This window comes from Myotis lucifugus, unplaced genomic scaffold (genome assembly GCF_000147115.1).
Source record: "Myotis lucifugus unplaced genomic scaffold, Myoluc2.0 scaffold_273, whole genome shotgun sequence".
In the NCBI taxonomy this organism is placed as follows: domain Eukaryota; kingdom Metazoa; phylum Chordata; class Mammalia; order Chiroptera; family Vespertilionidae; genus Myotis; species Myotis lucifugus.
Genome location: NW_005871321.1, coordinates 1,508,081 through 1,525,001, shown reverse-complemented (window position 1 = coordinate 1,525,001; position 16,921 = coordinate 1,508,081). Strand labels below are relative to the sequence as shown.

General features: G+C 51.5%; 1 protein-coding gene across 1 annotated transcript in view; it reads right to left on the bottom strand.

Moving 5' to 3' along the window:
* LOC102426948 (pappalysin-1) overlaps window positions 1-16,921 on the bottom strand; it is a 299,588-nt gene that overhangs the window by 22,334 nt on the left and 260,333 nt on the right. The window contains exons 12-16 of the mRNA XM_006099368.2: window positions 15,362-15,475; window positions 14,295-14,430; window positions 11,994-12,207; window positions 4,204-4,372; window positions 3,790-3,973 (exon numbers count right to left, since the gene is read on the bottom strand). Coding sequence (XP_006099430.2) covers window positions 3,790-3,973; window positions 4,204-4,372; window positions 11,994-12,207; window positions 14,295-14,430; window positions 15,362-15,475 — 817 coding nt within the window. The remainder of the gene's footprint in view (window positions 1-3,789; window positions 3,974-4,203; window positions 4,373-11,993; window positions 12,208-14,294; window positions 14,431-15,361; window positions 15,476-16,921) is intronic.

Here is a 16,921-nt window from a genome sequence, read left to right as displayed (position 1 = left end):
GTTAAGTGCATGAAGTATTATGAATCTACCTGTGACCTTGAACTAGTCAACTAACCTATTTGGCCCTAGACCAGAGCTTCTTTGAATTCTTACCCAGCTCGAACATTTTAGGATGTGAAAGGCCATATACTGGCTACTATATTGTTTTGAGAAAACTGCAGCTAGTGAGGACAAATAAACATGCAGTCGGCTGTGTTAGCCAAAGGCTGGTGCTGGTGGCACTGGGAAGAGATTGTTTTATTTTTCTTGGTAAGAAACAGAAGTCACAGTAGAAGCAGCAGAAGAAGTACAAAGAGCACAGTCGTGGTGTGGACCCATGACACCCTCAACTCTGCTCTCTTCAGAATACTAGGGTGATAAAATTAAACATCTTAGGAAGTGTAGGAAAGTTCCTCTTAAGAGGTGACCTGGATTGTGGGAAGGTGCCAGATGAGAACCATGGGATAAAGCTGAACCCTCCAGAGCCTGGCTATCTGCTTCAGAAAAAGATGGAAGGGTCTTTGCCCGAGAAAGGAGAGAGAAATTGGAATTCCTAGAGGGAGGGAAGCTGTGGCAGGATTCTGAAGGGAGAGGGCAAGGCGTGGATCAAAATGCTGAGAGCAGGCGAGAAGGTTAATGCTGGGCACTGTAGGGCGTGGCCAGTCTCCCTGTCCAACCAACCCAGTCCCGTCAAGGTGCTCGATGGTATCATGGGGTATCTTACAGAAACTGGTGGATAGACCGACTTTTAAATCTGAGGTTAGAGAGGCAAAACTGGGATAGAAAAGGCAACAAGAGCCAGAACAGAAAGCAAGTCTTTTAAAAAGAGTTTTGTAGGATGAGGGCACGCTCACTGTAGACACCCCACTCCATAGTCAGTTTCAAGTATACCCAACCTAGTTGAGTTGAGGTGATGTAAATTATGTTGCAGTTTTAGCCATTCCATAGAGCACTCATGATTTTGATTTTGAAGTTTTGTGTTTTTTTAACTTGAGAATATTTTTCCCCTCATGCATTTCTGTAGGTTCTGTGAGTATGATACTGTCTGTCTAGTGTTAATTGGATAAAGGAAGGACCTTGGCACAGTGATTCTAAGGTGTGGGCTCCTGAGATAGGTGGCACACATCTTGAAGAGGGCTTGGAATCTCAGTGAAAGGCAAGAAAAATTCACCTGGAACATAAGGGGCAAGTGGGTGTGTGGTGCTACCTGTGTCACACAGATTCCCAGGTGCACTTGGCTGCTTGTCCTGGGTGGTAGCTGTGCTTCCCGGGACACTCACCTCCAGGTCCTGGGAGAAGCAAGGAGGGTGGAGCCTGTTGCCCAGCTGTCAGGACTCAGTCCCCCGGGACAGAGAGGAGAGGGGGTAGCCTCTGCACAAGTCCTCACAAGGGTGACTCTTGGAGAAGATGAGTATTTCCCAAGCATGTTCTCCGCTCTGGCATTTTACACCTGCTACCTCTTTCACTCCCCAACCTGGCCCTTTGCTGGGCATTCTTTAGCCTATTTTACAAACGAGGGTATTGAGCTGAGCAATGGGAAACTGCTCACCTAAGATCAAACAATTGGAACAGAACCCCCTAGAATCCTGGTCCATTTAATTCTAAAGCCAATGCTCTCTTTGCTTAAACTATATTGCAGGGAAAGGAACAACAAACGGAGGGAGGGAAGAAAGGGAAGCAAACAAAATAATGGGGGGAAGTTGTTCAGATCAACTCTTTACCCCATGAGACATGAGCAAGCTAAAGAGAGAGATGGCAGGGCCTCTGCCTGGCCTTGCTGCCAGCAGCTCCAAGCAGAGGGTCACCCCTGGAGTTTCAGCACCAGCTGATGCTAAGTGACCATGGGTCCTAGTGGGTCAGTGTGGCCGCTGGGGAGATGCTTCCCTGCATTCTGAAGGGAAGGGCAAAGTCGGGATCCACCACGATCAACACGATGGTCTTTCTGGGGCCTCATGTGCACAGCACAGCCCCTGCCCCTCCCATGTCAGCACAGACGCAACAGCAGGCGGGTCTGAATCCCTTTGATGAAGAATTATCATTAGCCACAATGAGGGGTATAATGATCAATGACCAGCGGTTCTCAACCTGTGGGTCGAGACCCCTTTGGGGGTCGAATGACCCTTTCACAGGGGTCGCCTAAGACCATCGGAAAACACATATATAATTACATATTGTTTTTGTGATTAATCACTATGCTTTAATTATGTTCAATTTGTAACAATGAAATTGGGGGTCACCACAACATGAGGAACTGTATTAAAGGGTCGTGGCATTAGGAAGGTTGAGAACCACTGATCAATGACAATATATGCACCTCCCATCCCCAGGAGCCTCTGATTGACATGTGTGATTTCCCAGCCGGAAGTTAGGAATCTACCCCACATCTGGGCAAATGGGGCCAAGAGAAGGGCTCAGGCAGCCTGAATGACAGAGGTTTACCATTTCTACTGGTCTTGTCACCTTTCTCAGGTCAAATCTTCTTAGTACTCAAAAGAACTGTCTATAGCTTTTTGATTCAAGTCTTCTTGGGTTAAAAATGAGGGGACCTAAGGAATTCATCTTCAAAACGTTCCCTGCTTTTCATTTGGGGCAGTTTAGTGAGAATGCTGTGTCTTTCATTCATGCTTAAATATTTTCTGTGGTGTTACCGTCATCAATTCATCCAGCCATCCACTCAATGTACTTTATGGAGTCTCACTGTGTACAGGCCCTGGGTTCGCTGACAGCAATGTTCAAAGGAATTACACACATGGCCACTGCCTTCCAAGCACTCAAGTCCACTAGTCTTTTGAAGCTAGGTATCCCCTTGAAAATTTGGGGAAACGATTGACCCTCTCTGATCGTCAAAATGCCTGAGACTTAATAGTACACATTATATCTAAGTTTAAGAGAATTTATAGATCTCCCTCCAAGCCCTCATACCCCACAGAAGTCTACTCTCGCACACTCTACAGATGGACCCCAAATGGCCTCTGATAAAGGGGCAATGTTTCCTCCAATAAACCAAGCAAAGGAGAGGGTCCTGGCCCCTCTGAGGACTGGGTACAATGTCAAATCCAACACTCGGCTGGAAGCCAAGAGCATGTATCCTAATAATGCGGCTAACCTGCTCTGTGATTTTGCACAAATTCCTTCCTTCCTCTCGCTGGACTTCAGTTTCCCATCTTCCCAATCATCGGTTATTCCTATGAGCTCGAAGAGCCCTTTTAATCCTAGGATACCCAGCCTCTCACTCCTTCCAAACATGGCCTCTTCTTCAGGTTGCCTGATGATGTCTTATCCAGCCCAGGAGAGGCCAGTAATCGCCTCCTCCTGCACCCGCTCCTCTCCCCAGCCGGTCTTTCCTAAGGGTGGCAGTTGGCTCTGGAGAAAGATGAGACCTGGGCTCCAAGGTGAATCCCGCCATGAATGAGGGGGCCTTGGACAATTTCCTCCTCTGTGACAGTGGGAATAGTACTAATACTGACCTCTTAGGCTTACTGGGCCCTCACCATATCCAGAGCACTAGTCACATCCCTTCCAGATGTTACTCTCTGAATCGTCTTTTCCTCCCTCTTTCCCTTTATTTTTACAAAACTTGCAAGATCTTAGAGGGGATTCCATTGCCATACTTGTCCACACCTTGATTTTCCCTTAACTGCCCAACAGGGATGTTTACATCAGTGCACTTGGTGGAGAGAAATCAGGAGATGGATAAAATCCACCCAAGGCCTGGTGTCTGAGACCCAGGAGGGGAGCCTGGAAGCAGAAGCGGCCACTGGGCTTCCCACCCAGGAAGCAGGGCGAGCCCAGCCAGAGGGCCCTCTGTACCTTTCAACTGCGCTGGGTGGCGACACTGGAAGGAGCATTTGCTGCCAAAGGTGGTGCCCTCGAGGCAGGAGAAGGAGGCAGCATAGACGTGATGTTGGTCTGGGACGCCACAGTCCACGGGCTCACACGCCACCTGCTTGTTCCACTTGCCCTCGGTGCAGGTCACTGTGACACTGGGTCCTGTCTGGAAGGCAGAGGTGAACACAGTGAGTGGTGGCAGAGGGCGTCCCAGGTATGGGGACACACCCTTCTCCCAGGCAACAGCTCAGAGCCTTGTCAATCACCCCATGTTTACTGAGCATCTACTATGTGGCAGCACCGTTTTAAATGCTGGAGATCCAGCAGGGAGCATATTTAGCACCCAGTCAGCCTTTCCAGGTGGAGAGGAGCTGCGGGCCCAGCACCTGCACACACCTGGCTCTTGATCAGCTCGTCATCCCTCCGTATCTGGAGCACATAGCCCGTCCGGCAGCTCACAGTGCACTGGGCACCATGATAGCGGTCGCTGCTGGAGCAGTTGAGAGAGGCGTTCTCCACGGCCAGCTCCGGACAGTCAGTGGCCTCACATGCAAAGTGCACACAGCTGCAGAGGGAAGAAACCAGAAGGTCAGAGGGAGCTTCCCTGCAGGACCTGGGCACTGCAGCTGCAAGATAAAGGCCCATGGCCTCCCTCTCTAAAATGTCAGGAGGCCGAGCCTAGGGAGAGGAGGAGGAGATGGAGGGGAGGAAGGAGCTGGCCTAGGTGAGGAAGACTCTGGAGGCAGTGGTCACGTATGGAAACAGACAAACCAGGGTTCAAATCTTTGAGAGCTTTATAAGTTATTATGCTTCCAACCTTGCAAAGCCTCAGTTTTCCCATCTATAAAATGGGGATCATTCCAGTATAGCAAGTATTCGCTGTGTTTCTTATCTGCCAGACACCGAGTTGGATGGAAGCCTCTTTATGTCTTATGGTAGTACTGACTCCCAAGGTCGTTGTGAGAATTAGATTCCATGGTTCCGGGAAAGCACAGAGCAGAATTCCTGGCACCAAAAGCACTCAATAAATGGTAGCTAATGATAGCAGTACATCTGTGCTCTGTTCCCTAGAAGCTGCGTACCTTTGAGCAAGGTACATCACCGTTCTGATGTGCCTCCAGTGTATTCTCAGATTCGGCCAACCCACATGGCCATGAGACTCCACTGAGGTGTTGGACGGAGCAGCCCTTTATAACTGTACAGTGATTTATGAATTGTTGGGAAAGCTGTCCGGAGGTCATGCCTCGTGTCTTTTGCTGCTGCTGTTGCAACCTTCCTGCCAATTCCCATTCCCCCATTCCTCAGGTCCCCGGTACGTGCATTTCCATAGGACACTTCACCTGTGTCCCAGGTGAGCTCCATGCAGGCATCCTGCTCCTTTCTCTAACCCCGCGGCGCCTGCCTCAGGCGCTGACAGCATAGGCCCTGGGCGCCCAGCAGTGTGGAACATGTGCTCATCCTTAAGGATGCAGACAGGAATGATGTGACATCCCTGCGCCTGGTGACCTTTCCCCTCCTGCTACAGCCCCGACAGGCAGGAACAGGAATGCCTAGACCCTGATTGCTCACATACGTGAGCTCACTCCATCCTCACAACACCCCCATGAGCTCAGTGTTATTCATTTCACAGTCAGAAAAACCGGGGACCAGTGAGATTCAGTTACTTCAGTTCCTGCCCAGATGTGTGGCCCCAAAGTCCTCGTGGGTAACGTCTCCCCACACCTGGACTAGAACTGCCCTGAGGGTAGAGATAACGCCTGTTTCATCTGGGTGCACTTCACATTGGCAAGAAAAATGCCTCGCATGTGGCAGACATTCCCTAACTAGGGAGAAGTGAGTGGCAGCAGTGTCTTCCTATAGCTGCTAAGCATTTATTTCTTGGAGGTTGACATGATTCCTAGCAGCGAAAGCTTCTTGGGGCACTTCTCTCCCACCTTTGCCTCTCTGACCATCTGCCCCAGAGCCTGGCAGGCACGCTGTGCACAGAGAGCGAGATTTGTATCCAGAGCCTCAGGCCGTTTATTTTCCTGTTTTTATCCAGGAGACAGTAGGCAATTGGTGGTCGAACCAGCTTAAGAGGAAATCCCGGATGCCTGTCCTTTTTGCCCGTCTCAGACCACACTCCTGAGGCTTTTACAGCACATGACTATCACCACCACACTCCCTCCCCTGCCCAGAAGGGTGGTGAGAAAAATGTGGGGTGCGGGAGCGAGAAGCTAAAGTCTCCAAAGCCCATCACCAAAATTCACCTCTTTTGTTCAAATTCACTTTTTGAAACACCTGGGGAGGGGCAAGCATCTGACTTAGGTGTCAGCCCCCACACTAACGTGGGCTTTGCGCTTCCCACAGAACCCCCCTCGGAAATAATCGCAGGGCTGGCGGGGTTCCCTGACACTTGCTGAGAGGTTCCGACTCCCCGCCCTCCTCCCTGCTCCTGGCAGCCTCGGCCTTGCGCCACGAGGAGACCTGGAAGAAACTGGAACTGTGAAGTCAACACAAGGGCTTCGACACCAAACAGTGCATCTGCTCGCGTTGTGTAAGGGCTGGGGAAAGAGCCACATGGTTCCAATTCAACTAGATTCACTCAGGGAGCCACCAGCTTCCAAGCTGGTCTTCCACCTCCGCCTCACAGATCATGTTCTCTCTGCACTCCCAGGACTTCCCGGGCTCCCATTGAGAGACAAGGGCTTCTCTGGGCTGTGGGGCCATGAAGGAACCAGTGGCGCCCCCCTCCGTTCTGGGCACGCTAATATTCTTTGCAGGAAAAGGATAAGCTGGAAAACTTGATTTTCTAGAATAGAAAGAGCACGGGGCTTAGCAAGTGGGCAAATCTGGGCTCTACCCCAGTTCTGCCGTTTTTATCAGTTGTCTGACCTTGGAAAGGTCATAACCCCTGAGCCTCAGTTTTCCCCTCTATAAAATGGAGCTAATAAAATGTTCTCTCTCAAGACTGTCAGCAGGGTGACCTGTCAGCCACTCATTCATCTATGCAGCAGACCCACCCCAGACACTGTTCCACACGGGGAGACAGCAACGGAGGGGACAGGTCAGACTCCTGTCACCTGGGTGTTTCAGGAAGGAGAACATGTGTCAAAGAACAGTAATACACAAGCCTAATTGAGGTGGTATTTTCATTCCATCTTCAAGAAGAGGGGAGTGAAGAGAATTTAAACTGCTCGTCCAAACGTACTCTGTGTAGACAGGATTCGTGTGGATCTGTCTGTCCCCAAAGCCCCTGTCTCTCCCTCTGCTTTCCAGTGAGCTGGAAAGAGTTATGGGAACACATTGTCCAAAAATGATAAACATGACCCCAACTGGCCCTCCCAAATAATTGACTCCCCGACACAGCCCTGTCATTTCTGAAACACAAAACAAAAATTAAAACAAGAAAAACAAAACAAAAGGAAAGCCTCTGGCTTCATTTAAAAAAAATGGGGGAACAATTTAATACCTGTGATGGGCGGTCAATAAAAATAATTTAAAAAGGAAAAAGGAAGACACTTCCCAGAAGGGAGGAGTGTGGCAGATGGGAGGGGCACAGTTAATGTATGGATGAAATGCTCACATCTGGGAAAAGTTGGGGAACTCCCCCCGGCCCCAGATGCAGAGAGAATCAGATATTTATGAATTTTCTTATCTATATTTTCACTCATTTATTTATAGACTCAAGTTCCATGCAGAGGTGAAACCTTAGGTGATCTGACAGCCAAGACCCCAGCTGCTGCCCCCACCACCACTTGAAAGGGCCCCAATCATGCATAACAGGGGACACTTGGGTCACGCTGCAGCCGGGACAGAAGTTAAAGGGTGGTGAGGGCTCCTCTCCTGGCTCTGTGCCCTGGACTCCTGGCTTACCCCTGTGGCCTGCCACTTAGCTGCAATCATGCCATGGGGAGGTGGAGATAATAACAGCAGGTTGTTTATAAAGCATTGTGGGTTGTTCATATGGGGACAGCAAAACAAAAACAAAGCAAAACAACACAACAGCATGCGTGACCCTGGAGGGAGTGAAGGGAAAGGCTCTGGCACCACGGCTGCAGGGCACGTGGGCAGCGAGACAAAGACGGACGCAGCTCCCCCAGCAGGAGGCTGCGGGCCGGATCCTGGAATTCTGGAAGCCAGGGATGTGGTGGGACGGAGCAGAGGTTCTGTGGACAGGTGAGGGCACGGTGAGCTGGGTGTGCCCAGCAGAGGGCACATGCCCAGCCGAGGCAGCCGTGCACTCCAGTCCTAGGCTGCCTGTGGGACCGAGGCCTGGGCCTAGTCTGGCCGGAGGGACAGCAGTGTTGAAACCTCTGATGAGGAGGAAAGATCTCTATCCTGGATCCGGAAAACTGGATTCAAATGCCGGCTCTGCCCCTACTGTCTGGGTGACTTTGAGTCGCTCACTTCTCTTGCCTGGACCGTAGCTGTCCCATTCTCAGATGAGAGAGCAAAACAGAGGAGCCCTTAGAGCCTCCAGCTGTCAGGGGTCACGGTTTTATGAGGGAAAAACAACCGAGGTTCTGTCACTGCGGAGTCCTTGGAAGGGGAGAGAGTAGACTTGATCCCAGGGACTGACAAGGACTTGGGAGAGCAGGACCTGATGGGCACTGAGGGGTGAAGCTGGACAGCGTTCTGGAGAGGTCAGGGAGTCCCAGCACAGTGCGGATGCACACACGGCGGGCCCTGCACTTCGGGTGCAGGGGTGTCCCCCGGACCAGCGACCCCGGCAGGTGTTCTGAGAGGTGCCGAGAAGTTGCTGGGCCTGTGGACAGCAACCTGAGGCCTGTGGTCTCCGCATGGGCAGCTTCATTCTGGGCTCCAAATTTTACATATGAATCCCTACACATTCACCCGGTAGGACATTCCTCGCATGGGCTCCTATCAGCGCACAGCCCCCAGGAACTCTGGGCTCCAGCCTGTGGACACCCACCACCTGCTCCGACCGCCAATCCACCCTGGATGGAAGGAGCGCATATGAGCACAGGAAGAAGCTGACCTTAAGTTAGTTCTCTCCAGCTGCCTCTCCCCGACGGGCTGGCATGGAGACTGTGGGAAGAGTTTGCGGTAGAGGAGGAAAATGAGAAAAAAAAGGGGGGGTGCCAGGGGGAGAAGGGAAGGAAAGAAGGAAAATGGAAGGAAGGAAGAGAGGGAGGGAGGGAGAGAAGGAAGGAGGAATGGAGGAGGGAAAGAAGGGAGGGAAGAAAGTTATTTGTCTACATACATGACCCACTGAATTTTATAATAAACTGCTCAATCTCTGCTTAGAGCCATAGGATAGATAGAGGCGGTGTGTCTGTGTGTGTGTGTGTGTGTGTGTGAGAGAGAGAGAGAGAGAGAGAGAGAGAGAGAGAGAGAGATACTAGAGAGAGAGAGAGAGAGAGAGAGAGAGAGATACTAGAGCCTGAATTCATGATTGTTGCTTTTCTCATTGAAAAGGCCTCTTAACTCCCCCACCACAATCACTATGCAACCCCGCATCTTTCCCCCTTCCCCTAACTGTGTGGAGCTGGGGTTTGGCCAGAATTCCACAACTGGACCTCTCCTTTGAAACGCAATCCTGTTTTCTTGGAGCCCTGCGTTTATTCCTAGGACTGCACGGGGACTGGGGACACCCGAGTCTCAGTCAGAACACAGCACCTGAATCGATGTGGAGTATGACGCTGCTCCCGAGGCAGCCCACTAGGTATCATGCTGCTCTCAGGGGAAGAGAAAGCAAATGAGGAGGGAAAGGAGGGGGAGAGAGGAGAGAGGGGAGGGAGGAGGGGGTGCAAGGAGAGAAAGCAAGAAAAAGCAGATGGGGAGGAGGAGGGGGAGGGGTGGTAGAGCTGGGTGTAGGGAGGGGCGGGGAGAAATAGCGCCTTTCTCTACCTGGGGAGAGCCTGGAGTAAAGTGGGATGTGTGTACCACAAGCTGAAATCTATAAAAACCGATGCTATTTACCTTGGTGCTTTGAGAATGCAGGAAACCACCCCATGGCTTTTTCCAGTTGTTGCTTATTTTTCTTTTCTTTCCTCCTCGTTTGTTTGTTTGAACGCATTTGCACATTTGCACAGTCCTGCCTGTCCTCCCACACCCCAGCCAGGCATTCAGGAGGGCCCTGCATCCCCCAGGCCTCAGTCCTGGGTGCTCTGCCTGCCCCAACCCGGTCCCAGCCCAGGCCAAGCCGGCAGAGGCCTCAGAGCTGTGTCCCCAGCACCTGACTGGCTCACTGTCCAAATGCTCGCAGGTGAGCAGCTGTGAAAAGTCCTCTTCTCTCCCACAGATGTTCCGGGCTCCGGTGGGCAGAGCGTGGCTTTTAGGGGCAGACAAAGCAGGGTTTGGCCTCTGACCACCTTGATGGCCTTGACTCCCTCACTGCCTCCACACCTCCCAGGACAGAGGTGATAATGAAATAAGATAATACAATCATAGGTGTCAGTCCCTTCCTCTTCCCTCTCGCCCCTCTCAGCTCTTGGGAACCACAGACTTTTAGAATGGGAAAGAACCACAGAGAACACCCAACCCATTATCATTTTGCAGATGGGGAAACTGAGGTCCAGAAAGAAGGGGTGACTGGTTTAAGTCACATAACCAGACAGAGACAGAACGCTTTGCCTAAGTTCGATGTCCCTCCACAAGTCAGAGGATCCAACAGGCACTTATCAGTTGACTTGTTTCCGAGGTTAAATTCTCCCAACTGTTTACTTGGGGCACAGGACCTGCCAATTAAGAACTCAAAGTCGTCAGTGCCGGCCTCAGTGCACATGCGGGCGGTGTGGTGTCTGGGTGACGATGGAGAGCATTGTGGCCAAGTTGATGGATTTGCATTTTCCATCCGCAATGTTTCTCTGAGTTCTGAGAATTAACTTATTTTTATAGTCTGGGGAGCCGGGAAGGACAAAGCCCTCTCAGGGTGAAATGCAACAATGAGTGATATTTAAGGAGCTCTTTGGCCTCCAAAGGATTGCAACAGACTTTGCACAAGAGGCGAAAGACAGTGGGTGCAGAGCACTGTGGGTGTTGCAACCACCTTCTGTGTCCTCTGCAGCAGCAGGGCCGTGGGAAAGGCCCCCGTCGCCCTCCCACCCCTATTTCTGCTCTTCACTCCCAGGTACACAGGGTAGGGCTGCATCGCCCTTCAGAGGGCTCACTCTGGGGGAGCCTACCGAGACCCCAACTCTCTCTTTCTCCCCCTGGATCTCATTAAACAAACATGAGTGATGCTGTGTGACTCTGGACCAGTCCTTCCCCTCTTGGGGCCCTGGAATTCTAGACGGTACAGAAGCGCGGACACCTCTACGTGCTAGACCATCTCTGAGGCTCCTTCCGCCCTCCTCTGAGGATTCTATGCAGGATTCTGGGCTGAAAAGCACCACTGTCACAGGGAGATAAATGTCCTTTATTAATGCACTAGCTTTGCACAGTGCCTAGCAATGTGCAAGAACACCTTCACCTACAGCACACTGTTTAACCCTCACGACCACCCTATGGGGTAGATGTTATCACCCGTTTACTCCAAAACAGAAAACTGTGACTTAGAAAAGCAAAGCGACTTATACGTGGACACACAGTCAGGAAGGGTAGATTCAGATCCAGTAAGAAGATCACCAGAAGGTGTCCAGGAAACACCTTCCCCTCTTAGCCCTAAACCAGGTTCAAGAACAGACGCCAGGTCAAAGGCACCGAGGGGGTGATGTTATGCAGCTCAGAGACAGGCTCCTAGACCACTGGGGGGATCTCAGGAGCCCGGCTTAGAGAAGACAGAGAGTTCAACCGTCACTGAAATACGCAGCGAACTGGGATGAGACAAATAACAGTCCTCCTCTCTCCCCCTATATTTCAGAGAGTTATGCTTCCTGTCTGTGCTACTCAGGAAGCAGGATATTCCAGCCCTTCAGAGCTGAAAGCCAGCGAACCCACCACCCTCTCTCTGTTCAAATGAGGATATTGAGGCCCAGAGAGAGAGAGCGATATCCCAAGGTCCCCCTGCAAGCCACTGGGACTGCATGCCAGCAAAGGAGGCCCTCTTTCCACCACCCAGCCTACAGACCTCCCCACCCCGGGACGCCAGACCCAGAGGCAGTGCTGCCCAGAGCCCACGAGATGTAGGAGGGAGATGCACAGAGATTTTTATGGCAATACACACGGCCACCCCATTCCAGAATGCCTCCATCTCCACTTGGCTACGCAATGGCAGGGTGGGCAGACCCGGGGTGCCTTACCTCTGCTCGGCAGAGCTGTAGGTCTCCCCTCTCTGGCAGCTGCTCAGGGTGACGGGGTCAAAGCCGTCGAAGGAGCGGAGGGCCACCCCCGAGATGGCGAGCAGGGGTGAGCTGAAGCTCACTCGCACCGCCTGGCTGTGGTAGAAGGGCTGGCTGAGGTCATGGACCACAGGGATAATCAGGGGATTGTTCCTGCAGCTCAGGACGTGGAGGCCTGTCAGGGGAGACAGAGGGCCGGGGGGCCAGGCTCATTACTCAAGGCCAGTCACGCCCTCCCCAACCGGCCCTTCCCCAAGCCCCCAGACCCTTTCATGTCCCTGCACAAAAGCACCATTGGGTGGCCGGTGGGGATTTTGAGTTTGATTGAAAGTTTCTTTGTCTGCCTTTTTCTCTTGGTTCCAAATCTTTCCAACCCCCTTGCCTCCCTGCCCCCTAAGCCTTCCCTTCACCTAGCGCCCACGGCCCTCTCCTCCCCCAAAGGGCCACCCCTCTGCCCAGCCTCCCCCACCTCCCACATTGCACTGGGGCCTGCTGGTTGGAACTGCCAGTGTTCAGGCTGCCTTCCCAGAAACAATTTCACCACTACAGGCCATTGCGGTGGTACTAGGTGAGGGCCTCTGTGAGAACCCTGAGCAGGAAGTGGCCTTCCAGAGGGCCACAGAGCAGCCAGCGACATACAGTCCAAGTAGCATGCAAGCTTGCCGCACTCTAGAGCCCTCAAAAGAACCAGGAGCAGGTCCCCAGGTTCAGGAGGGCAGGCAGAGGGGCAGGCAGAGGTGTGCATACAGAAGAGGGGAGTGATGGGTGGGATGCAGTGGGTGAAACGAAGTGGCTTTGGCGTTGGTGGAACTTGGTTCAAGTCTTGCTTTAGCCACTTCCTTATTATGTGACTCCAATAAACCCCAACACTCAGTTTCAGTATCTAGAAAATGGAATGATCCCAACCACGCCGGGCAGGCCTGCTAGGTGGGGGCATGAAGCCTCTCTCCCTTTGGTGGTCCATTCTCTTAGAGCTGGGAAGCATATGAAGGGGAAGTCAAGGTGCTGAGGATGGAGGACGGGCTGGCGGGAGGGACAGTGGCACGTGGAAGTCCCCGGCATCAGGTAGCAGGACGTAAGAGCTCCCTGGGAACCAGACCCGCCCCGCTCCGCTGAAACCCTCCGCTCGGAGCCCGGCCGTGGTGCGCTCTGCCAGGACAGCTATGAAAATATTTACTTCCCACTTAGGGAAATTTACCAGGAATCCAGATAAGTCCAGAGGGGTTTTCTTTCTATTCCTTATTAGGATGTTCCCCCTTGCCTTTGAAACTAACTAAATAAGTAAACATCAACACAAAACTGAAAAGCCCTCGCTGCTCCCTGGGCTGCTGCTTGACCCTGGAATGACCTGTTGCCGGTTTGCAATCTCGGGGTCTTTGAAATGAGCTCCCTCTGGAGTGTGTGGGCATGGCTTTGATGCCTGGACTGTGGTGCTGGCCCGGGATTCCACCCACCGGGGATGGCTGTGTTGGAAACGTGGGAGCAGGTAACAGCACTTCCTGGGGGCAGGTGTCGTGCTAGGCACGGCCCTACAGTCTCAAGCCTCGCTTATTCCCCACATCGCTCTGACTGTGCAATGGCATCATTGCCCCAGAGCTCTTAATGAGGCACGGAGAGGTGGAGAAAACGGCTCCCATTTTCCAGGCGCGTGAGTGGCGGGGATGGATTCTAACCTGGCCCATCAGCTCTATGCCCATGGCTCCTGTGGGTATGCTGAGGCAGGTGGCACAAGTGCCAACTGCAGCCCGTGTTCTGGGACAGCTGACTCCTCCCCTGCCTTCCCAGACCTGCATCGGACGTTCCTGATCTTACTCCCATGGGAAAGTCTGGAGCTCACACTGGACACACGGCTGGCACTTTGGGGTCATTCCCAGCATCTCTGACTACAGGGTAAAGAGCCGCTGCTCTGCGGCCTGGGCTCCCTGGGCCTCAGGTGCTGACGCGGACAGTGGGAAAGGGCCTTACGCAGGTTCCTTCCCTGGGCCTTTGGAGGACCATCGGGGATGCCGAGTTACAGGTGGCTGGCAGAAGGCAGCCACTGAAGGGAGGACTTCCACACTGATCCCTCACCCCTGAACCTGTCAGTCAGGCTTCTCTACACCCACAAGCACATCCTGACTTGACGGCAATGAGAATGCCAGTGAGAGAACGAGGAAGAGGAGAGGGGAAGGAAGAGGCCTTCTCAGCCAACCCTCAGGACCACGCTGGGCAAAGGTGGAACCAGGCACCCAGAGCCAGCCAGGCCCGAGGGGACATGCTCACCTAGATCGTGGCTCTGCTCTTTGGTGTCAAGCAGCTGGACGCTGATGGTTTCCTGCTTTTGGTCCCCATAGTAGGTCCCATCGGTCACCAGGTGGACAATAACAGCTGCAGCAACCATTGGCTGAGAAAAGTATGCCTGAAACACACATGACATCAGAGAGTCAGGCATGCCCCTCCCCCTGGTGGGGAAGCAGCCACAGGATGGGGGCGAGGGGGTCTCAGAGAACCTCCTGTTTCAGGAACTGGATTACTCCTTGTGGCTGTGTAACGGGAACAGAGGGGCAGTGGAGCCTCCCAGTGAACAGCACAGGCTCTGAGATCAGAAACTCTGCTCCGATCTCGGCTCTGCTCCCTCCGAGATGCGCCTGTCCATCAGTGCTGGCTGTGCCGCTCTAGGTCTGAGGTCCCTCACCTCAAGTGGTGGATAAAGTGAACACCCGTATCACAGGGTGGCTGTTAGGCTCAATAAGGTGATGGGAGAAAAGTGTTTGGAACATACTAAAACCACAAAAAATGGTATTGTTACTGTTTGTCATTCCTCCATGCTAACCTCTGTACTAGGCACCACTGAGGAGACAAAGCTAAATAAGACATGGCCCATGCACTTCTGCAGACTATGAGGTTCAATATAGGTCAATGACATGCAAATCAAAATTCAGTGCAATCCACAGTCCTTAGGGGGATGGCACCATGTGACAAGTGCCATCAACAGCTGACCAACCAACCATGTACAGGACTAGAGGAGAGAGAACAGCCACTTTTCTCTTGGGGGGATCAGTACAGACTTCAGGGAAGAGAAGACAATTTTTAAAAGTCTTGAACAATGAATAGGAGGTTTCAGGCAGACAAAAGTATCCAAATTCTGCCAAGACAAGAATGACTGGGGGGTATTTCACAAGCAATTAAGGGATTCCATTTCCAGGAGCATCTCACTGATCAGTGTTTTGTCCCCTGTCCTTACAATGAGCATCCTCAATGGATAGACAAACCATCCTAAGAAAGGGTTGTGGGAGGCAGAGCTTCCTGGGGCCGCTGGAGCATCCAGGGCTCTTCAAGCACTGGCTTACCCGGAGCCAGAACGTGGTCTGGGTCAGCTGGGAGTAGGGGTAGCTGATGGTGCAAGGATACCAGGCGTGTTGGGAGATGCCTTCACTGAGATCAATCACCTTGGTCCGACACACCTGGGAAAAGAGAAAGAAACACAAGTGTTGTAGAGAGTGGCAGAGAATGACTTAAATTCAAATCGATAAACCTTTGCTATCTACATATTTTGTCCTTGGCATTTGCAGGAAGAATCAGGGATGAAGAGACAAGCAAGAGTCTACCCCGGGAGCCCACATTCTCACACAGAGGAGGAAACCCTCAATGCCATTGATGGTAGGGTTGACAGAGTAATTCTTATGGGAGCACACATCCTAGAGGAGTTGATATTTGAGTTGGGTATGAACAGGATAGAGATAAGGGGAAGGGCATGGCAGGTAGAGGGAACAGACGCAGGGGCTCGGGCTCAGAGGACAGCAGACATCCAGAAGGGTTAAGCTGTGGTAAGCTGCCTGGTATCTGCGCTGGGGGAAAGTGGCAGAAAAGACAGGCTGCAGGGCTGGATCTCGTAAACTTTGAACACCAAGCAGAGCACACTTCAGAATAAATCTGTAAACTGTGCTCAGGGCTACATACAACAGAGCAAGATTGCGATAGTATGAACATTTGCTTTCCCCAAAGAAAATCAGCTCCATATATCCACACATACACACGCATTCATTCTCAATGACAGATATACCAAATTGGTGTTAAAAGAAACACAAAGGTGTAGACCAGCAGAATTCTTCAAACTTAGGGGCTTTGTGTGTATCCACATGTCACTTCATTCATTGGTTCATTCATACATTCAGATATTTATTGAGTCACTGCTCTTTACCAAGCACTGTGAGACAACAAGTGGACAAGACAGATGGTGAGGAGCTCAAGAGCGGCAATGTGTGCAGATGTTCATCAGGTAATCGCATAGACACACATAACTGTAAACTGCAGAGCAGGGGAGGGCTATGATGGAGAAGGACAGAAAGATCTGAGCTGTTCTTGTGATTGGTCAGAACATGAGCAGATCATCCCAAATTAGTGCTTTTCCTCTGAGCTTTAAAGTGGCTACTCTCTCCAAACCTTCCTAGGAATTTAGGTTTGTCATTCCACATCTGCAGATATCAGTCTGCTCACCTAAGAAGTAAGGCTGACCTGGAGAGGATCAAGATATTCAAGGATGAAGGATATCCATTCCATCAATATCTACAGTAGCAACAGATTGGAAATAGTTTGTTTGTTCATCTGTTAGGGAAGGGATGCATAAAATGATATATTTATGTGATGGGATTCTATGAGCAAAAGTATATTAAGAGGACTGAATTATATTCATATACAGGGATGATGCTAACAATATTTCACACCTGCTTAGTATGGGTCCTGGCCAAGGAAAATGGAAGCCCTACTTGTGAGTTCATAGACATCAACTTGGAAAGATTGCAAAAACATAACACTGAGTAGATTAAAAAGAACAAGACCTAAGTGGTCAGTACATTTTGATACCATTTATAAAAATCACACAAAACAAGATTATACCCAGGGATTCATAT